This window comes from Aedes albopictus, chromosome 3, assembly GCF_035046485.1.
Source record: "Aedes albopictus strain Foshan chromosome 3, AalbF5, whole genome shotgun sequence".
Lineage (NCBI taxonomy): Eukaryota > Metazoa > Arthropoda > Insecta > Diptera > Culicidae > Aedes > Aedes albopictus.
Genome location: NC_085138.1, coordinates 49,039,549 through 49,063,619, shown reverse-complemented (window position 1 = coordinate 49,063,619; position 24,071 = coordinate 49,039,549). Strand labels below are relative to the sequence as shown.

The window sequence follows — 24,071 nt, the reverse complement described above, 5'->3', positions numbered from 1 at the left end:
GAATTGTAAAAATCTATTCGGGAAGTCGTTTCCCTTGCTTCCAACTTTCACAGCACAGTGCCAATCTATCAGATAACGCCTACAAGTTATGCAATCAAGCGAACTGTGCCGCTTTAGCTTCATAGTAATAATCGCACTAATCTATCACCTTACGCCTGGCATCCACACACCAATGTGTGAACCCTCTGCTAACCATATCCCACCAACACTCCGACATTCACATGAGTTTGTGCAGATGCAGAGGTATATTCGGTCTGATGTGGATACAAACGATTGCAATCATCACTTGCTTCCTCTTCCCCACATTGACCTGCAAGCTGACGTGGCAGGCGCCATTGTCGCCTTAAAATAGTAGATCACCAACTCTCACACACTGAAGATGCCTGCTAGTCCCTGGCAGATAATCTCATTGGTTCCTTGTGTGAGTGTAGCTGGTCTGGCGATACTGGAGTAGCATCTACGGGCTGTCAATCAAGCTCAAGCTGTAAATGGCTTTTTCGGTCTTGAAAAAAAATCAAATACTGCCATTTAATCTTGTCCAACGTTTCGGTCGCGTTTGGGACCTTCATCAGGGACTCAATTATCACAGAGCCCCTGATGAAGGTTCCAATTGCGACCGAAACGTTGGATAAAAATTTTATAGCAGTATTTGAATTGTGTCAAAGTTCACATTTAAAAATTACATTCCATCATAGTCGTAACCAAAACTAGTCTAGAAATTAGAAGATAACCTACACATTCAAGCGTAAATAGCTATTAGTTCCATGCAGTCAACTTATCAATCCCTTGGGAAAGTGAAGCAGATCTGGCCATACAGGAATAGTCCAAAATCTACGGACGTCCAATCAAAGTTAAGCCTAATTCAACAGGTTGGCTAGTGCCAGACTGTTGAATTGATGGGTTTTAGCGAACTGTATGCGAAACAACGGCTGATGGGAGTGCCGCTATGGCCTACATTAAGTGTCCTATTACTACATGATCTAGTATTCCACTGAATGGAAAAATCCCTAATCCAGCGAATAGCTATCCCAACAAACATCTGAACTATGCTCCTAACAGTACCATCCAATCATTCCTCCAACTGAGGATTGCATGTCCATAATGCAACGGAATTCTTATCTTGCACTGTCTGTCTTTCTGATTATTATACTGACTGCATTATTGGAATCGTACGCTGAGGCTGAGAGATAATTTTCATCACCTAGGCCACCATCCGTCCACAGCTCAACAAACAAACGAATCAAATGGATGGGTCAGTCAGTCAGGTCCGACCGTTCATCATCAAACAGAACCTGACTTATGCCTGGAAGAAAACACAGGACTTGCACGTTCTTTACCCAGATTCACACCGACGACGACGACGGCGACGACGACAATCACCCTCATTGCCATCATGGTGGTGATACGGCAGATGACCACCTTCGCCAGTCCAGTGCAGTCAGTGGCAGTGCCAGTGGTGCGGGTGATGACTGAGATCGAGAACCGTTATCATCTCGGCTCAACCGCGTAAAGATGATCAAATTATCACTTTCTTGGATCTTGGGTGCTTGTTTTGCGAATCAGCATCGGACGTCATCACCTCACGTCGCCACCGCGGCGACCAAGGCGGCGCGCGGTCGGTTAGGTTTCGCTGAAAAACGAAACAGATCTAATAACAGTGCTCGGAGCTGGAAGGAGGAAGAACACAGATGTCTGCATCTATTCTGGTGTACGGGCTCATTGTGTAACCACCTTAAATGAGGTGTCGATTGCTGACCGCGGAATTTCCTCCTGGGATGATTAAGGGTCTCACCACCGATCCGGCTACCTACTCGAACCGAATTCCATAAGTTTCTCCCACTTTCCACTGCCCACATAGAAAAGTAAGGTGTTTGAAGAAGGAGGTGCCCACCTTCTGCAGAGAAGAGGTGCCATTGAAAGATGCTTTTTGAGGAGGTACCCACAAAATTGTCGGATCTAACGTCGTCGTCCATTCAATAATGGGAGAATGGACCAATAAATTGCAGCAGCCAAGACTCCCGCACTAACTAGGCAAGTCCACTCTAAAAGGAGGCTATTAGTGTGACCCAGTTTTAAACTAAAGGTTGAAGGAATGTGCTCATGAATGGGGATCGGCGATGCTTCGGAATGTTCAAGGGGCGTTGGTTTGGTTATGTTTTGGATGTTTAGTGACTTTCCAATGGGAATGCAGTGCTTATTAGGGAAGGTTGTGATTGATTCTATAGGAAAAGGATGAAATTAGAAGGCTTTTATGGTAGCTTCTTACATGTTTTAGAAAGCTATCACCGATGTCATAGAGTATCGCACGATTTTTAAAATCTATTATTGGGTTCTTCTTCTTCTTCTTTGTGGCTCTACGTCCCACTGGGACTTGGCCTGCCTCACTTCAATTTAGTGTTCTTTGAGCACTTCCATAGTTATTAATGAAAGGGCTTGCATGAATTTGTATATTGTGATACATTATGCCCAGGGAGTTGAGAAAATTTTCCCGACTGGAACGGGAATCGAACCCGCCGTCTCCAGATTGGCGATCCATAGCCTTAATCACTAGGCTAACTGGAGACCTAGTTTGCTCTAAAACTACATCCATATCCGCAGAACTTAAATGTCTAAAATATCAATACCATATTACACCACAAATCCTTGAGGAAAGATGTTTTGCACTGGAAATCGAATAATTACGCAAAATATGACGTTTAAATTTCACTGCACTTACGACTTCACATTTTTTCTCGTTTTGCGTATGCCGAAGGCAATCGCCCCCAAGAAGCAGCTAGTCGAACTGTTCTTCATCACCGTCTAATTATCACTTCGCTAGATTCCCTTATTAAAAAAGCTCTGTAGCATTTCAAATTTGAATTCCACTGGTGCAGAATGCAGCAAAAGCTGCTCATTTATTAAAATAAATTGTTTTCTCCCATCGCGAAATTGCAAACAACAAGTTTTCTTCGTCTTTGGAAAGATGCAGGCAAATGTGTGCGTGATTTTTCTGCATACGAACACTGTATTTCACAACCACAAAGAAAAATGTCTTCGCTGCACTGAAGAAAAAAAAAATAATATCAGCCGAAATTTTTTGGTCGTTTTTCTAAATCTATATCTATCGTAATTTAAAAGCTTTCTGCTGAACAATACTTTGAATACATGATTTGATTTGGATTGCGAAAAATTAACCTGACTTTTCGGATACACAACTGTGGTTTAGTCAAAATTTTTGACCATCCAATGTACCATAGTGTCGGGCAGAAGGTGTGACGGGAATTAAATTCATGTTGTGACCGAAATAGACGTGGACACTAGATGGAAATAAAATTCGAGGAAAAACTTTTCAATCTTGTTATCTTGTTAATTATAGGGTACCGAACCACTTAGCCAGTGCACACTGGGCCACGAGCGGGATCTAGCAAGTAAAAACCTCTAGCGTTTTGGGAGTACATTTTTTTGAGTTGGTGTCTTCGGAGACTTGTATTAATTTTACCTGTACTTTTATGTGGTGAAGAAAATTAGTTGGTAATTTTGCCGCATTGGTGGCGCTGCGATACTAACTTTTTTGTCTTACGTCCTAGAGGTTTCCCGTCTTCTGCAAAGTTGTAGAGCGTGCAAAAATAAGTAAAGTTGTCGAAGGCACCAAAGTTGTGTGACTGCAAATAACAAAGTTATAATAAAAATAGTAAAATTTACGTGAAAATCACGTTTTCATGACTATTTTGAATGTTTATCGCAAATTTATCAATTTTAACACTTCACACGTGTTAATCAAAGTAGCCTGTGTCTGATGATACCAACTTTACAATTTTTTGGGACCTTTAAAATGGTTTTTTGGGCATAATAGTAAAAATTACTATGATTTTTACTAGCAGTTTTTTCAAAAAGCTGCAAGTTTCGGCTTAATTTGATGCTTGCTTCAAAATATACCACTCAAGATCTATTAAATCTGAAAGTTTGCCAGAGGTATAATTTGGTGTTTTTGAGATATTGATGTTTTTATACCTAAATTATTTTGAAAGAGATGCAATTCTTTATTCCGGAGTTGTGCTGCTATTAGACCCTCACGGATCACTTTTAAATAAAAAGTTTTATGTTTACCCAACGCCTTAATTACTTGAAATTGACACGTTTTGTGTTCAATTGTCTTGCGCATCAATGTATTGAATCGACAATGCACATATATGTTTTGGTATATTGAAAGAAAAAAAAAATGCTTTTTGATCCTGTGTGAGCGACTTATGTTAGTGCAAAGTTCCGGTATACCAATCCGTGCAATCAATAATGATTTTCAGTTAACTCAACGTATGTTTAGATGGATATTGATGACATTATGAAAAAAAAAACTAAACTCATCAATGCCGTGTCATTAATTGGCACTGTGACTTAGTAAGTAAAGCACTTGTATAAGAGTCGTGAATTCAAATCTCATCTAGAGCTGAAGATTTTTTTTTAATATAACCAATAATTTATTCATTTTTACGTATGTACGTTAAGTTAACTGAAAATCATTATTGACCACACGGATTGGTATTACGAAACTTCGCACTTGCGTGAGTCGCTCACACAGGGCCAAAAACCATTATAATTTCTTTCTTTCAATAGACCAATAAATATATGAGCACTGTTGATTCAACAAATTGATGCACACAACAATTGAACACAAAACGTCAATTTCGAGTAATCAGGGCGTTGGGTAAACATAAAACTCTTAATTGAAAAGTGATCCGTGAGTATCTACTGGCAGGACAACTCCGGAATATCCCGAGATGAACTAGCCTAGGATTAAAAATCTCGTTAATACAGACAAAAAACTCTGGAATAAAGAATTGCTTCTCTTTCAAAATCATTTAGATTTAAAAACATCATTATTTAAAAACAGGATATCTCAAAAACACCAAATTATACCTCCGGCAAACTTTCAGATTTAATAGATCTTGAGTGGTATATTCTGCGGGTATATTTTGAAGCAAGCATCAAATTAAGCCGAAACTTGCAGCTTTTTGAAAAAAAAACTGCTACTAAAAATCATAGTAATTTTTACTATTATGCCCAAAAAACCATTTTAAAGGTCTCAAAAAATTGTAAAGTTGGTATCTTAAGACACAGGCTACTTTGATTAACACGTGTGAAGTGTTAAAATTGATAAATTTGAGATAAACATTAAAAATAGTCATGAAAACGTGATTTTCACGTAAATTTTACTATTTTTAATATTACTTTGTTATTTGCAGTCACACAACTTTGGTGTCTTCGACAACTTTACTTATTTTTGCACGCTCTACAACTTTGCAGAAGACGGGAAACCTCTAGGACGTAAGACAAAAAAGTTAGTATCGCAGCGCCACCTATGCGGCAAAATTACCAACTAATTTTCTTCACCACATAAAAGTACAGGTAAAATTAATACAAGTCTCAGAAGACACCAACTCAAAAAAATGTACACCCAAAACGCTAGAGGTTTTTACTTGCTAGATCCCGCTCGTGGCCCAGTGTGCAGTGGCTGTAATTTTTCCAAATTTTCCACGATGTTTCAATTTATTTATAAGTATGTAGTTAAATTTGAAAATACTAAGCAGCTTCAAGTTCATTCTACGCCCCTGATCGAGCCCACCTAATCCAACTGCTAACGCTTCTAACGAGGGCCCTTATAGCCGAGACGGTAAACGCACGGGTATTCAGCATGACCATGCTGAGGGTGACGGGTTCGATTCCCAGTCAGTCCAGGATCTTTTCGTAAAGGAAATTTCCTTGACTTCCTTGGGCATAGAGTATCTTCGTGCCTGCCACACGATATACACATGCAAAATGGTCATTGGCAGAGGAAGCTCTCAGTTAAAAACTGTGGAAGTGCTCATTGAACACTAAGCTGAGATCAGGCTTTGTCCCAGTGAGGACGTTACGTCAAGAAGAGGAGGATCGCTTGTCTAGCAATGCGTCAATAAATTCTTTAAAAAAATGCTTCATGATGAATATGGTTATTTTCGAAGCATCTGGCTTTGTTTGGTGTGCAATACATGTAGACATCTTTCAGAAGAAAGTTGTTCGTGAGTATGAGAATATTTTTCAAAAAAACACGTCCTCTTAAGTTACTAAACGTTCAATCCCAGAATATTAGATAATTGAAATATTTCCAAAATTTATGCATTTATTTAAGAAATTTTAGAAAGAGTTTTTGGAACTCCTGAAGACCCTTTTTGGAAAATACTTGAAAGATTTTCTGGAGCAATTAAAAAAAAACCCTTGAAATTCTAGTTAAAAAAATCCCGAAGAAATCCTGAAAAGTAAAATGTTTTAAGAGAACTCATGAAAAAACGCGTTTCCTTGTGCCATTCCATGAAAAATTCCTTCAAAATCTCAGAGGAAAATTCTCGAAAAGATAAATTGTAGAAATCATTGTAAGTCTGTAGGAATTTAATGATAAGATTGAATTTTTAAAATGCTGTTGTTTTGAAGAAGTTGCTGAGAAACTTCCGATGGTTTGTTCATATCAGGTAATGGAAATTTAATTAGTTTTTGACAAACTACCTAAATATTTTGCATCACTTCCAAGATATCCCGACGGCATTCTTTTGATATTTCTCTAAAGACTCGTTGTAGTGTATAATTCTACAGGAAATACGAAGATTTTACCTGAACGCAGTGTCAAAGTAACGTCCTAAAATGCCTGGAAAGGAGTTCGTCGTCAATTCTCTTATAAAGTTCTTTTATGTTTTCATTCAAACATTCTGATTTCTGGTGCTGAAAAAAACTGAATATATGTAATCTTTGTTTTTTTTTTAATTTATCCTTTAAGATCCCACAAGAATATCTGTAGTTCTTTAATTATTATTAAATAAAAAAGATTCTTTTGCATTTTTTTGTTAAATATATTTAAAACTTTTCCAGGATTTTCAAAAACTAAAATCAAAATTTTATTCAATATTGAAAAATAAAAAATCTTTAAATATGAAGAGCTCCACCACAATCCTTACAACTTTCAAATAAATGCTGTGTTTTCATCAACAAGCGCCGAAATATAAAGCAACTCCGGAACTTCCACAAAAACCATAAAAATCTTAGCCTAATGTTATGGGTTATGACTTATTGATTAAATCTTTGAAGAATAAAGTGAACTAGTAAGCTGTTCAACTTACCAAGATGTAAAATATTTGTTAACATTGAAGTTTTCTTAACACAAAAAAAATGTCTCAGGTTAGCAGCAAGGTTTTCAAATTAGATTGACCAGATATTTTTAGAATTAATTTTCCACAAATTCCACGTAATACACTTTTTTCAGAAACGTTTGAAAAACTTTCGAAAGGAGGTTTAAGTTACTGGCGGAATTATTTGTAGAGTACTTTTCAGGCATCCATCGACTGGTGTTTCTGTTAGGCGTGTGGCTGGACCGAACATTGATGTCGAAGGTCGTAATATTACGAAACCCCTTACAATACAAGAATAAAATTCTTCTTTAAACTATATCGACATACTAAAAATGGAAGTGAGTTTGTAAGAGCTTAAGTGCTCCCCCTTAGAGTGTTAGTAGTTTATAGATGGGCTCTAGGGTGTGGCTTATTTTTCAAAAGTGGTTGAAACGTGCCATGCGTATGCTCTTCCCGATTCAAATCACGTGAAAAGAGAAACCTTCGAGTTTGGGCCAAAAATGATGGAATTTAGAGGTAGCACAAGCGCCTCAAAGTAAAATGTTAGAGTAACTAAAATATGCTTAAATTTTAAGTGTCACCACTTTCTCAGTTTTCCATCGAATTTGATTTTTTTTTTTGAAACAGTTGATTTTTGAATAAACTTTGCAGAACATTTTCTTTAAAATCACGTAAAATTTGTTTGTTTTATGTTTTATTTTATTTTTCATTATTTTTACTTAGAATCTTTGCAACAGCTTGACCAATCAAATGTTTTCGCATGTTCTTGCAATTACTTCTGTAGTCTGAGTGTGCCATGAACAAACTATTCATTACACAACTTATTTTTATTATATTTTTCGCCAAAAACAGTCAAAACATGTCTGAACACTGTTTTTTTTAAGAAAATATAAAGTTTAGGAAGATTTTTTCGGCAATTTCTACTCAACATCAAAAACTAACACTCTAAAATCGAAGTTTTTAGCTTTTTTTTATTATTCAGAATACACTTTTCAGTTCAAGATTTAAACTATGCTTAAAAACAATTAAAATTTAGCCAAAATTTACATTTATCCTAAAAATTACGTGAATTTGAATAGTTTTAGATATTTATCCATGTTTAAACAATACTTCAGTTCATTAACAAAACTTTTAGGCAACATAAATTTCTGAAATAGAACGGTAAAATATTTGAAATTGGTCAAGCAGTTGAAATGTTATCGGGCCTTAAGGTGTCATGATGCATCACCAAGTTTTCAAACGAATCATTGACTTTTTTGCTTTTCAATGATTGTTTGCTTCGCGTTTTTGAAGTGATAAATAACTGTTAATTTTGCAGCATTGCAGCTGAAAAAGTATCATTGCAATCACTGCGAGTGAGCATATAGGATGATACTTTTTCGTACGAATAGTCGCTTTGGTGGCAAAGAATTATCGCTTTGAAATTTCGAGCCACATATCCAACATAGCTGCCGATGCTGATGATGCCGTAAAAAGCCTAAAAGGTAAGGGCCTTGAGTAAAAAAAAATAAAAATAAAAAGAAAAATATCTAAAAAACTCATATTCTGGGTGTTTTTGGGACATTTCAATGCTCGACAAGTTTATTCAATAATCAATTGGAATGCTATGGAACTTGAAGTGGTGAAAACATCCTTTCATTATCCGAAGACTCAATGTTGAGACATTTGCGCCACCTCTAAATCTTTTGATGTTTGGCTCAAATTTAGAGGATTCTGTTTTTATGTGATTTACTTAAAATCACTCAAGAAACTCTTTTGGAATTTATTTTGGTATAATGTTGATGAAATGTTCCAGACATTTTTTGAGAGTTCCCCAGGTAACAATTTGATGCTGTACAAACGTTTCTCCGGCTATTTAAAATCAGCTTTCATTTGAACAAAAGCTGAGCACAAGGAGATTGTTTCAACTCCTAAACATCTAATTTTGGTGAATTTAGTTAACCTTCAGCTGATTTGAAGTTCATTGGAAAGCTGAATTAAGGCCTAATATGCGCTTAATCAGTAATCAATTAAATTTATTAATTGTGTAAAAATAAAATAAAAACACTTTCGTGAGCCTATTTTTACCATTAGCTGCGGCTATTTCCAGAAGAGATGTTTGGGATTGTATAAATGAATCTGTGGGAAAACTGGGAATTGAACTTTGACCTTCTGATTTATAGTCACTCACCTTAGCACCTACACCACACACAATTGTATACATATCCTCGAAAACAAGAGCAATACTTGTTGTGTCTGAATAGTCAAGAACATAAGTTGAACTAAGTCTGTATTGAGGCTGAAGAAGCGATGTGGACTTTACGAAAACATGCTTGGGTCAGCTGTCAACAATTATTTGAATAAAGGATGAACAACAGATGATTAATTCAGCATGTTGGTGTAAGGTACACCGGGGCAAGTTGAAACGGGTGGGGCAAGATGAAACACGATGTTTTGAAATAGACTTCAATAAAATTTCTAAATTTTTCTTTCGCTAAAAGATTGTTTGAATCAAAAACTATGTGTTATGGCATTCAAGCTGTTTACCATCATTGGATAATATCATGTTAACCCGCTGTTTCAACTTGCCCCACCCGTTTCAACTTGCTCCGGTGTACCTTATGTTTTAAAGCTGGTTTCCCAGATGAATAATATTCTATTCAACTTGATATTCAGCCATCTATGTATTGCTGATTAAAAAGGTCGAACAAGCCATACTTCAGACCAATATTCAGCGGTCATTGTGCTCAGCCATTGAAACGATTAACCAGCTATTGTTCAGCTAATACTATCACTGTTCAGCATTCAATGTTACTTGGGTCTTCACGCCAAATTCATTTGAGGATTCCTTCGAGAATTCCTTTGGAACTTGGTTTGGCAGTTGAATATACAAATTTCTACGGTAATTGTTTTGGAAATTCTAGGCAATTCATTTGTGAATACCCTTGCAAAACCTTTCAGCATTTTCATAGGGAAATCCTGATTTTCCGCAAGGATTTTCTGAGAAATTTCTAAAAGGAATGACTGAAACAATTCACAAAAAAAATGCTGAACTTGATTTTGTTTAAACTGGTGTGCATTCAGTGCCGGAGAGATGAATGGATGCAAATAAATTGGCGATAATAAATCAAGCTTAGTTTTGTTGTTAAAATAGTTCAATTCATATTAAAAAATAACATAAATTCCTAGATGATGTCACTGCGCAAATCGTTGTTACCCGTCGGTGTCCATCTTTTCTAGTAATGACATTTATTCATAAAACTGCTCGACAAAATTTTACAAAATTTGGTGCTATGGAATGAGAAAAAAACAGGGGTTTGGGACCCTAGAAGTGTCAGAGTGAAAGAATTTCTGAAAAATATTGGACCGGGCCTTCATAGTTAATGACCAAAGTTTGTATGGAGAACTTCGGGTGTTCAATTGACATACTCATTAGAACGTGTCGTGCATATGTTTAGGCGTTTTCGGTATGTTTCGTTATTGTCTAACGCATAAATATACGCAAAGCGCGTTTTAATGCACATATCAATTGAACACCTCAAACTCTCCATACAAACTTCGGTCATGAACTGTGAAGGCCCGGTCCAATATTTTTCAAAAATTCTTTCACTCTGACTTCTAGGGTCCTAAACTCCTGTTCTTTTTTTCTCATCTTATAAAAAAAATTAGTGTTGAACGGAGTTATCGACAGTTTCTATGTATAGTTGGTTACATTTTGTATTTACAAAAAATCTGTGAATGGTTTGCCATTACAGATGTTGACTTATTCTTCATTCGCATTCCTGTTAGTTTCCATCCTTTCTCCCATTAACAAATACCTCCTTACCGCGACAACTGTGGAGACGCAGTGGTGCTCTCGGTTTCTAGTAGCAACGGATGTTGCACTAACATTCCTTCCCTTCCTCGATGATTGTAAAACGTGGCCAGTGGGGTTATTACCCAATTAACATGAATGTCATAACACTTAAGGCAGCGCAAGTTTTGGTTGTATAGAAGTTGATTTGATGTTATCTAACATAACGCTATAATAACGTCAAATTTATTTCTATACAACCAAATTCTGCGCTGGCGTAACTCTTATATGACTTGTGTGTTGCTTGGGCAACTTTTCAAAACTTTGGATTCTCAAAAAAGCACAATGGCAAGACAATCTGGTCAAAACACAGGCTTCATATGGCGTTTTTATGTATACTTTTGATTCTTCTAGTCAATCGCGAAGTTGCAATTATGACTACTATCCCTCATTTTGAGACATCTTTTCAATTCAACCAGTGCAGTGTCAAGATGTCAATTCCAACCAACTGAAGTATTCTAGGTCAGCTAGAAGGACGAAACACGTCGTTCTTAAGAAATTAGGACCCTGGGGCTCCAAATGATCAAGATCCATAAATTTGATATCTGAAAATTTATTCTGAGCTGCTTATTTGCCCGAGAATACCCTACAAAGCAATTGCAGTAGCCTCTCTGAACAACTGTGGTGCTCACGAAATAGAGCAGTTCTATAGCCATTCACGATCCCTAAGCCATGAATTCTACAAAAGATACTCTGTACTAGACGCTTGTTATAGTCGAAACCCTACCTTATCTTTGTTGTTTCCTCCGGTCACGTTGGCCACGGCTGCGGCGGCGGCTGCCATGTTGCTGCTACTGCTAGCCGGGTTGGTCGTCAGAGTCGAAGTAATGGCCGCAGAGGACGTGGAACCTGCTGTCGAGACCGATGACGATAGCGGAGAGGACTGCGATAGCGGTGAGGTTGCCGACGGAGAGTTCGTCACCGTGAACTTGTTGACATTGGTGGCTGTGAGGGTGCTTGGGAGATCTAGCGGTTGCTTGTTCTGGCTGTTCTTGTTGTTGGTGTTCTTGTTCTTTGTTTTGTTGTTCTTGTGAACAAGTCGTCGGGGCGTACTGCTGCGAATGGGGGCGGCGCTTGTGGGTTCCTCACTGGTGCGCTCAGTAGAACCGGAGAATCCAAACGAGCTAGTCGTGGTCGTGGAAATCGAGCTGGATGCCTTCAACGGAGTCGTTCGACCTTCGATGTTTTCCACCGTTTCGCTCGTTTCCTTGGTGGTCTCTCTCATGTCCTTGGTGACCTCGGTGATTTCGGCAATCGGAGACGTCGGGCTTGTGTCTTCCGGGGAGTCCACGGGAGTTTCTGCAGATGGTTCTTCATCGCCGACGTCCCTTTTCCGCCTCCAATTGCTTCCGAAGGTGTGCGCCTGTAGATCGCTAAGCAGCTTCGCATACTGCGGATTGTTCATGAACAGTTGATCGATCGAGAAGAAGTCATACCCGTCGTCATTAGCCTTCTGCTCGGCATCGGCTCCGTACAGGGCTGCCGCCACGGGCTTCTGCTCTTCTGTCGCCGCTGGGGCTTCCGTTTGGTTGTCGGCTCGGACCACGATTGCCACCCAACACACCACTATCGACGACACCATAAGAAACCGCATTCTGCTGCAGGTCATCTCCGTTGCGCAATTGCAATTGCAAATTTTCGAGCCCCTCGGTTGGACGACTCCGGAACGGCAAAAGACAATTGCCTTTGTGTTGTAACGAGATTTTTACGAGATTTTCGAAGTACTTACTCTGGAATGAGTGCTCTTCGTTAGGGTGCGATTAAAGAAGGCTCTTTTATTTTAAAAATGCAGCTTTTAAAATGAAAGACACTAAACTCTGGAGGGGAAGGTGATAGTTAGGTACAGGTCGTCACACGACGGATCATTTCTCCGTCCCTGGAGGGCGATGCTGCTTGCTGCGTGCGTCTGAAAGTGAGAAGAAAGCGAAAAACGAAATGAATGGTTATGAGATGATCGTCACTGTTGTGGTACGGTTAGTTGGGAGGAATTTCCCTGGAGGTGGGAATTTAATTAGCGCGTTTTTTACATTTTTCCCCTTCCTCTCCCTTACGGGTGCGTGAGATTTGACGGTGGTTCAGGGTGATCATGGTCAAGTGCGAAGATTATTGTTTTGCTCGCGTTTTAAAGGCATGATGGGTAATGAATCAGTGTCTCTCGGAGGCGAATAAATCTGTGTGAATTGTCGTTAAACGGTTTAAAGAGAGAAATTTCAGAAACTATATTTTAGACAAATGGTTTGCTGCGTAATGACTTGCATTGTGCCGGCTAACACTAAATCATAGTAATTAGATGTTAGTCAAGTGTTAAGTTTTGTAAAACCATTTTTATCGCCTAAGTAAGCTGAAACCCGTTCATTATTTTAGCAATAAAGTGCTTTGCTTTATACTACATAGTAAATAAGTTTGCAATAAGATTGCAAGAGAGTTCGTGAGGCAATATCAGGCTGGATTTATGGCTGAACGCGCTACAATGGAACAGATGTTCGCCATCCGCCAGGTGTTGCAGAAATGCCGCGAATACAACGTGCCCACACATCACTTGTTCATCGATTTCAAATCGGCGTATGATACAATCGATCGAGAACAACTATGACAGATTATGCACGAATTCGGATTCCCGGATAAACTGATACGGTTGATTAAGGCCACGATGGATCGAGTGATGTGCGTTGTTCGAGTATCAGGGACACTCTCGAGTCCCTTCGAATCTCGCAGAGGGTTACGGCAAGGTGATGGTCTTTCGTGCTTGCTGTTCAACATTGCTTTGGAGGGTGTAATAAGAAGAGCAGGGATAAACACGAGTGGGACGATTTTCACGGAGTTCGTTCAGCTGCTTGGTTTCGCCGATGATATTGATATTATTGCTCGTAAATTTGAGACGATGGTGGAAACGTACATCCGACTAAAGAGTGAAAGTGAAGCCAGGCGAATCGGATTAGTCATTAATGTGTCGAAGACAAAGCACATGATCGCAAAGAGCTTCAGGGAGGAATCACCGCGCCCGCCACCCCAAATTTATATCGACAGTGATGAAATCGAGGCGTTTGAAGAATTCGTGTACTTGGGCTCACTGGTGACCGCCGACAACGACACCAGCAGAGAAATTCAGAGGCGCATTGTGGCAGGATACTTTGCTTACTTTGGACTCCGCAGAACTCTACGATCGAATAAAGTTTGCCGTAACACGAAGTTGACTATCTACAATACGTTGATTAGACCGGTCGTCCTCTATGGGCACGAAACATGGACCCTACGTGCAGAGGACCAACGCGCCCTTGGAGTTTTCGAACGGAAGGTGTTGCGTACCATCTACGGCGGAGTGCAGATGGAAAACGGGACTTGGAGGAGGCGAATGAACCACGAGCTGCATCAGCTGCTGAGAGAACCAACCATCGTCCATATCGTGAAAATCGGAAGGCTACGGTGGGCGGGTCACGTCATCAGGATGTCGGATAGCAACCCGACTAAAATGTTTCTCGAGAGTCATCCGACCGGTACAAGAAGACGTGGAGCGCAGCGAGCTAGGTGGGTCGACCAAGTGGAGGACGATCTGCGGACTAAGGTGGCCCACACTTACATGAAAAACAAATTTGAAAAAAAAATGCCAAGTCTTACCTCCTGAATCAGTTGTTTTGGACTCCCTGAAGCTACGTTCAAAATTTGAGCAAAATCGGTTAAGCCTAAGGGAGCGCTCAAAGTGCTTGAAGTTTGTATGGGAAAACGTGGCCAAATGTATGCAGGAATTTCAAGTTTTCGATTTTTGCCGCTAGGTGGCGCTGTTGCTTACGCTTTTACGCTTTTACACTTTAACAAAAAATATTGTTCCTACGATGGTTCGTTCTTAAGTTATGATTTTTCAAAGAAAACGGCTCATATGTATAGCACATCTGGACAATTTCCACAAAATTGGTCATAACTCAGGAACGGTGAAAAGTCATACCCTGAAAATTTTACAAAATATAGCTTACACAATTTCCTTTCAAAAAAAATTTTTTTGGGATTTTTTCCTTACTTCGAAATTAGTTTTTCCGACTTTTCCAATTTTCCTTTACAGTTTTTATTTAGTATTTTTGTTTTGAATTGCTGAGAAAATTTGCTTATGATTTCACAAAAAAAATGTGTCTACGATGCGATGCTTCGTTCTTTAGTTTTGATTTTTCAAAGTAGATGTTGTCTGTGGAAAATGATTGTTTTCCACTGGAGTTTTCCGGAAAATTAGGCGACCTTGATTTTTTTTTTCAATTTGATTTTTTTTCATATATATATGAACCCTATCTATTAAAAAAGTTCAACAAATTATGAGAACCTTCGTACCAATTTGTACGATATTAAAAAAAATCCCAAGGACGAAAGTTTTATATACATTATACATAGAACTAAGGTTACTAATCCAACAGCTATGGTAGACATAAGGACCTATTGTGGCGGTAACATCGACTCTGACCACTACCTGGTCATGGTGCAAACTGGACGTGAGGTGTTGAAAGGTGAAAGCAGAACTTCGTTGAGGTTCTGAATGGCGCGGAGACCGAGGCAACAGAAGAAACGACAACGTCAGTGCAGCAGTGAACATAGGACCCAACTCCTACCACACAGAGGAGACTTTACGATTCACCAACTTCACTCTAACGTGCTTCGTGGTAAAGATGGTTTCTTAGCTGGTCCCATCAAGATGGGCAAATAGAAAATTTGACCACTTATCGGTTAGTAGTCAGGATGTGGGGAACTGGACAGCTGCCGTAGAGAGAGAAGGGATAATCTACCCCACTCCACATGAAAGGTGATCATTTGGAATGTGAGAACGGTATCACGAACCAGGTATCACCACGAAAACGAGCATTACTTGTTGTGTCTGAATAGTCAAGAATATAAGTTGAACTAAGTCTGTATTGAGGCCGAAGAAGCGATGTGGATTTCGCGAAAACCATGCTTGGGTCAACTGTCAAAAGTTATTTGATTAAAGGTTTATGATTAATTCTGCATGTTAGTGTATGTTGTGAAGCTGGTTACCCAGATGAATAATGTTCTATTTAACTTGATATTCAGCCATCTATGTATTGCTGATTAAAGAGGTTGATCAAGCCATACTTTAGACCAATTTTCAGCTGTCATTGTGTTCAGCCATTGACACCATTAACCAGCTATTGTTCAGCTAATCCTTTCACTGTTCAGCATTCATTGTTACTTGGGGGCTGTCCATAAACCACGTGGTCATGGGGGGGGGGGGGGAGGTTTCGGCCAATGATCATTTTGTATGGACAAATTAAAAATTTTGTATGGACAAATGACTATGCGGGGGGTGGGGGGGGATGTTGATAAGTCCCAAAAAAATGACCACGTGGTTTAACCTTAAACGCTATTCGCTTTATTTATCTATCCTACACCTCTGAACGAATTTTTAAAATCATCGTTGGGCGAAATTTTGAGTTACGCCCTTTTAAAGGGCCTAACCTCTAAAAAAATCGAGTTTTCTATAGAATAACACCACATTTCGTAACAGAATCATGAATTAAAGTCATCAATAACAGAAATCATCATGAATAACATTGAAATTTGGTAGTATGCATCCATATGAATATCGGTGGGGTGCATTTTGTATCAAAATTGGTCATTACGTCAATATACGGTAGAAGTTTTTAGGGCCTATAGAATGCAAACATTACAATGGTGTAACAAATTCAATTTAAAGTATATTGTATTGTGATTCCATATGTCAATAAATGTTCATAGTACTGTCAGTCATAGCGATAGTATTCACATGCATATCAACACCAACATTTCAGAAGGACGTAACTGATCTTTAAAACAATATCTTCTCCCGTAGCTGTAGATCGTATCTCATCTTTCCCAGGACACCAACAATTACTATCGGAGTGAATTGCATTTCCTCCTTCCAGTTGTTGAGATAAAGGTTTGGTTTCGGCAAGCAGTTTCGCCATTTTGAAGTGTTAGCACCGATATATGAAGAGCGTACACTCTCTATACAGAAAATCTGCTTTAAAAACAATAGTCAAATATGGGCAACCACAAATTAAACAAAGAGAAATATGTCTGTGTGCCAAACGGCTTAAGTTGAAGGTATAGAAAACCAAAATATTGAAAGGCCAAAAAGACAAAAGTCGAATCAGGCTTCAAATAATCACACATAAAATGCTGCTTGAAAATTATTTCTTTTTTTTATATGTAGGTAAGACCTTTTGTCCCTACTAATTTCGTTTTTTTCGACCTACTATACATTACAAGAAAAATTATCGTGCAAAGTTATGCAAAAATGTAAATAGATATGCGCGGTTACATTTAATCGTTTCGGTGTCTTCTGCGCGGTCAATCATTAACTATTTTCCACATTTATTGTAGAAGACACGAACAGGATATGATGTACTGGCGACGATCTATTAGCGATTTTGAACACTTTTGTATAATCTACGACGAAACGCGCAATATTGTCTTCGATTTTTTTTTGCATTCCTACGTTTTGTCTTCTCAACCTCAGTATTTCAAGAGCGCGAAACTGATTTCCAAAACAACACCTTTTTCAAAGCTGTGGCGTGGCACTTCTAGACAAAAAGAAAGCTCCTCTTTCGATGGCTTACATTAGAGTGGTGACGTGCAATCTACATCCATAGAAGAAGGAGCCGTATCATGAACCAGTTACGCCCTTCTGAAATGCTGAAGCTGAAAAAATAAATCGTACAAATCTGGAGCAACATTTGGAAAGGGCATACAAGCATTGGTAAACAATGACTTCACACGTCGCTCCTGAGCCCCCATCAACTTATTCACACAAACTAAGACAGTTTTCAGATAGAGCAAACATCGATCTTTCGGATAACAGTGTTCATTTGCGTGAGTGGGCTGCTGTTAGGCCCTCGAAGCAATGTCTAAAAAAGGCACAAAACCTGTTGGGCCCTTTTCAAATGTTGCTCCAGGAATGAAATGAAAAATGAAAGATAATAGGTCGAAGAAAAGTTAAATTAGTAGGGACAAAAGGTCTTACCTACATATTTTAAAAGAAGAAACAATTTTCACCCAGAATATTATGTTTGATTATTTGTTGCCTGTTCCGACTTTTCGTCTTTTGGCCTTTAAATATTTTGAATTTCTATTCTTATAACTTAAGATATGTGGCACACAGACATATTTATTTTTGGCTAATTTGTGGTTGTTCATATTAAGGTACACCGGGGCAAGTTGAAACGAATTGAATTAACATGATGTTTTCGGATGATGATAAATAGTTCGATCGCCATACACATAGTTTTTGATTCAAATAATCTTTTAGCGAAGGATAAATTTCCAAATTGTATTGTAATCTATTTCAAAACTTCGTGTTTCATCTTGCCCCACCCGTTTCAACTTGCCCCGGTGTACCTTAAATATTTTTGACAAATTTTGACTATTGTTTTTAAGGCAGATTTGCTGTATAGAGAGTGTACGCTCTTCATATATCGGTTCTAACATTTCGAAATGGCGAAACTGCTTGCCAAAACCAAATCTTCATCTCTCCGATGCAATGTACAATTACTACTGGACGGAGGGAATGCAATTCATTCCGATAGTGGTTGTTGGTGTCCTGGGAAAGATAAGATTTCGATCTGCTGTGGGAGAAGGTATTGTGTTGAAGATCAGTTACGTCCTTTTGAAATGCTGGTGCTGAGCCTGTAAATACTATCTAGCCTTGATGGAGAGTAATATGAACATCTATTGACACATGGGATCACAATACAATATACTTTTAATTGAATTTGTTACACCAATGTAATCTTTGCTTTCTATAGGCCGTAAGAACTTCTACCGTATATTGACGTAATGACCAATTTTGATACAAAATGCACCCCACCGATATTCATATGGATGCATACTACCAAATTTCAATGTTATTCATGATGATTTCTGTTATTGATGCCTTTAATTCATGATTCTGTTACGAAATGTGGTGTTATTCTATAGAAAACTCGATTTTTTAGAGGTTAGGCCCTTTAAAAGGGCGTAACTCAAAAATTCACCCAACGATGATTTTAAAAATTTGTCCAGAGTTGTAGGATAGATAAATAAAGAGAATGGCGTTTCAGGTTTTGATGGTATATTTTATTTTATAATAACGGTAAATGGAGCACCGTGGCCTTGAAACACTTTGAAACGCCTCTAAAACCGCATAAAATCGCAGTGAAATTCACCTGATAGCTTCTGAAGCCCTCTAAATGCTCTCTGAAACCTTCTTAACCGCACTATAACGCTTTGAAATGCCTTGAAGCATTATTTAAACCTCCGCTTAACCACCTGGAAGTTCACCTGCGAACCTCTGAAGCCCCTATAAACACCTCTGAAACATTCTGAAATCTCATGAAACGCCCTGAACGCATTGAAACGCTTTGAAATGTTTCGAGACACCTCAATAACCTCCGTGAAATGCATCTACGTGCCTCTAAAGCCCCTTAAGCCCCCCGAAAACCTCATGACACGTCCAAAAGCATCTTGAAACGCATTAAAACGCTTTGAAACGTCTTTAAGGCCCCCATGAAATTTCCGTTAAGTTCACCTGAGGGCACACGTAATTTTTTCGCTGAATCTCGGCAATTGTTCTTACTTTTTACCGAGATTGGCATCGTCGAGCACTCAGCAAACTCGTTTTTGAACGAGATCTCAGCAATCGTGTTGTTTGTTTGCTGAAGTTCAGGAAATGTTTTGCCGAAATTCAGCTAACAAACGCCATTTTTTTTTATCGAGATTTAGTATAAATATTTGCTGAGACACGGCGGTGCCGGCGTTTGCCGAGCTCATCTTAGTGTGAGCCTCTGAAGTCCCCTAAAAGCCCTCTGAAACCTCCTGAAACACCCTGAAATACAGTACTTTTTCGATTATATCACGAATAAAAAAAATAATCGCGTGATATACTGGAGCGTGATAAAATTGAAACATATTTTTCCGAGTGTTTTTATAACTCAAAATACACCCAAAACAAAAAAAGCAAATAAAAAACTAACAAAATATCAAACCACGCAATAGAAATTGAAAATTTCAAGCAGCATTTTGAAAAAAAAAAAGCCAACTGTCAATAAAGATCAAGGAGTCATCCTAGACTGTATTTATGCTGCATTGTAGAGCAATGTGAAGATATCCCTTCAACGCCTCAACTAACTAGTGAAGACGAAATGGAGCCACATGAAATGGAACGCATGAAGTCTGAAATGGCACTCAATAGTTTGCTCGAGTGAGCAAGCAATGAGTAGCATTTTCAGTCTTGAGTATTATTTAAGTTATGACATCCGTGCTGTCGGTATTTGCATGGTAACAATTGATCATTGATCATTTCATAACAGCCGTTTAATAAATGATCTATTCTGGTCTATTCTGACAAACATCTTTGGATTCTCTTATGCTAGGAATCTTCCAAAACTTATATGAAGTTGCGAACGGAATTCCATTTAAAGCTTGCATTTTGACATTTTGTCAAACCAACTTTTATTGAAATGAGTTGAAATTGAAGTTTTATACAGCTTTTCGTTTGTTAGGTAAATACTTGAGATGTTTTAGAATGCGATTCTAGATAATCAAGTTCAGTACCCGGTATGAAATCCCTTATCATCTTTACCACTGAATCCATTTAGGGTAAAAGCATTTGTTTTAACCATAATAAGATTGCAACCTTTCATATTGGCATATTGGTAGTTTTAATTGACTAATTTGTATTTTTTAGGAATAGTTTCCCTTAGACTGACCAAAACTGGTGAACGAACCCTACTAATGTGCAAAAGTAGCATAATTATGACAATTTATATGTCCTACTTAGTTTGGAATATGTACTCGTAGCTATTTCTATCAAATATCATAGCGTGATAAAATCGAAAAAAATACCGTGCTAGAATCGAGCGTGATATAATGGAGCGTGATTAAATAGAACCGTGACAAAATCGAAAAACCACTGTATCTGGAAACGCCGCTGAACCCCCCGCCCCCTAAAACTCGTTTGAAATCCCTCTTAGAACCACACTCCCCCTCCTCTTTTACATCTGAAAACCTTGATCGTCCTTTGCATCTGCAAGCTACTTGCCCTACTCTAACTTCTTTCAAACCTTGAAATTCATTTAGGTAATGAATCCATTCAGGTTGAAATTCTATTTATGCAGGCCCGGCTCAGTCATTACCTTAGTAAGGGTTTGGGTGTATCGAAATTTGTTTTATTGTTTTAACTGGAGGGAATTTTGTTAGGATATTTGTTATTTTGACAACTAGCGGCACTTGTTTGATTACAATCGTTGGTGCAAAAATCGTTGTAACACAATAAAAAAAACTGTAATAACTTTGTTATTTTTTTCGCATTTAATCGGCATACCTTGGTAATTTAAAAACATTTTGGGTAACCATGTAGCTCTAAAATCCATCACAAAACTAGAATACTAAAATCATATCGTAGACTCATTCAGACTGAAGAAAACAAAACGCGACGCGATGCTCTTGAACCCATGGCTTTGTGACCTACACTTCCATTTCAATGTTGAACTCACTTGGTTCTAAAACTGTTGCTGCACCGATTGGAAACAGCGGGGATAATGAGACATTGCAATAAAATAATCCAAAAGTACAAAACTAGGGTAGAAGCTTCAGATTTGGCCATAGTGCGTTATTCAGCCTGTTGCGATCTGATCTATTCAAAACTTTATTTTTTACCACTACATATATCTCTCTATGAAATGATGATTAAAACTTTGATAATTATATAATTTCTTGAGAAAAAGGCAAGAAAAAAATAATTTTAAAATCAGCTCCCATATGTCTATTTTGGCCAGGTGCATCTAATTTGACCACTCCCATAAGAAATAAGGCCAAAACTATTTTGCTTCTATTTTGACCAGTGGCATTTTTTTATGCAAAAATCAAGTACATATTAGTATGATTTCTGCATTTTTTCTACAAAATACAGATTGAATCCTTTCATTTGACACATTTGGTAGTTTTCATAGAAATATTGATTATTTTTATAAAAATGATTTCCCTTAGACTGACCAAAACCGGTGCCCGCACTCTATTTATAAGCATTTTGGTATCATTTTGGACAAAAATGCTTTTTGAGTTTGCGAGACAGAAGATTTTGACGAAACGTGGCAGCATATTGGATTTTTTAAGTCTTGCAAGGTTGAAGCATTTTCCTATTTAATCCCACTCTGTCTCACTAGCATCACACAGAGATAATCTCTGACGAAGGGTCGTCACGGCGCAATTGTGCTGGAGATGGATTTCTCTGGCTGTCATCAAGCTGCGAACTATTGCATTCACGGGATAGTAGCATTAAAATTTTAAAACACCCCACGTCGCGTCGCTCTTCGTTGGCGCTGATCATTATGGGATAATTTTTCTCCCAACACCAGCCGTCGACCGTTGCGTTGTTGGTGGCTGGTTGCTCCGAATGGGCGATACGGCGGAAAAATGCTGAAAATTTATGATACTCGACAATGCGACACTCCACCACGACGGACGGGTTGTTGTTGACGAGCAAGCTTGATGACTTTTCTGCGAACTTTTGGTTGGCTGGGGATGAGACATTACTCAGATTGACCCAGATTACCATCGTGGAGCAAGCAACCAGCAGCGCCGTGGAGTTTGGGAGCACGTTCCGAGATGACGATGCATTTCACCAACCAACGACCGCGCGCCATCGTCGAAACTGGACTTTCTCGGAACATCTCCGGGGCGCGTACCGAGAATTACGGTTCATAATTCATCGTGGTGGCTAGGCGCGAGAAGCTCGCTCATACTGTACTGACGACGACGGTCAGGCAGGCCACACACAAAGTCGGGAAGTCTACGCTGAGGATGAAGCTGCGAGGGGAGAAAACGTCTGACTGGCAGACCATTAACACCTGTCGAAATTGTTTCTTCCCGAAAATTGTTGGTTGGTACCGAGAGGAGCATGTGCGCTTACGCTTGCTTGGGGAAGATGATATATGAATAAGTAGCTTTGGTTCGTCTAATGGGGGTAGCAAAAAGCAGCAGAGTGAAAAAACAACCGTTGCAATCCAATCAAATTCGGACTGTGGGGTTTCTGATTCAGATTCGAATCCAGCAGAGGAGGATCTATTGATTCTGAACGATTTTCATTCCAGGCCGAGAAAGAATGGATTTATTGTGATGAGCAGTGGGCGATCGATTCTTAAATTGCTACTTTTATTAGATAGTTTCTTTCTTCCAAATAAATGCTATTTTTATTTCCCATAGCTTGGCCCACTTTCAGTTTCAGTTTTTTTCTTTATTTTACGCAGAAAAGATTGATAGAAACGAATTTCGATCAGAGGTGTGAAAGATTACAGTGTTATTGTTGCTTTGCTTTAATTTACGGGGAAAATCAGTTCATAGTTACAAATTTCAAGGCTGGTTTGAATTAGTTTTTTTGGGCAAACAAATTATACACCTAGTGATGAATTTGGCGCGCCAATCTTGCAAAGCAACTTCAGCAAATTGTTATCAACAAAAAATGAAATAATACTTGTAAACTGAGTCAGTCCATGCTATTGGTGCTAGAAATCAATACATAATTATTAGGCCTGTCCACATTTTCAAAAATGTTCTCTGATTTTCAAGTCCACCCCCATATTTTGATTGGCATCCTAAAAGAAGTAACTGGTCAAAATTTCAGCCAAATCCATTGATGCATCAAATCAATTTTGTGTTTTTCGACTATTTTTGAACTTTGAAAAATCAGAACTACACTAAAACTTGTCGAAAATCAATTCTTTCGACAGAAATAGGAAGATATACTTGTTTGCTTAATGTTCTCCGAACAATGTATGCCAATAAAATTAAAGAAAACATATGTAATTATCACATTTGTAATCAGAAAAACCAGAAAAGTTGATTTTTTGATAGATTTTGTTCTGGGACACCCTAATATACGTAATAAGTTGAACATTTTAAAACATATTCTCCAATAGTTTGTGGTTATTTGCTTCTTTGACATCAGTGCTGACGCGATTCAACTTTCTGCGCGCCAAAGCGTGATTGCCCCCGAAAACCTGGTTTTTAGGACACACTTGCCTTTCACGAATTTAAAAAAAAATGCTTAACTCCTACGGCACTGATGTCAAAGAAGCAAATAATCACATATTAATACGTAC

General features: G+C 38.5%; 1 protein-coding gene across 1 annotated transcript in view; it reads right to left on the bottom strand.

Moving 5' to 3' along the window:
• LOC109405833 (uncharacterized) overlaps positions 1 to 24,071 on the bottom strand; it is a 403,151-nt gene that overhangs the window by 356,097 nt on the left and 22,983 nt on the right. The window contains exon 2 of the mRNA XM_029870293.2: positions 11,690 to 12,868. Coding sequence (XP_029726153.1) covers positions 11,690 to 12,571 — 882 coding nt within the window. The 5' untranslated portion in view covers positions 12,572 to 12,868. The remainder of the gene's footprint in view (positions 1 to 11,689; positions 12,869 to 24,071) is intronic.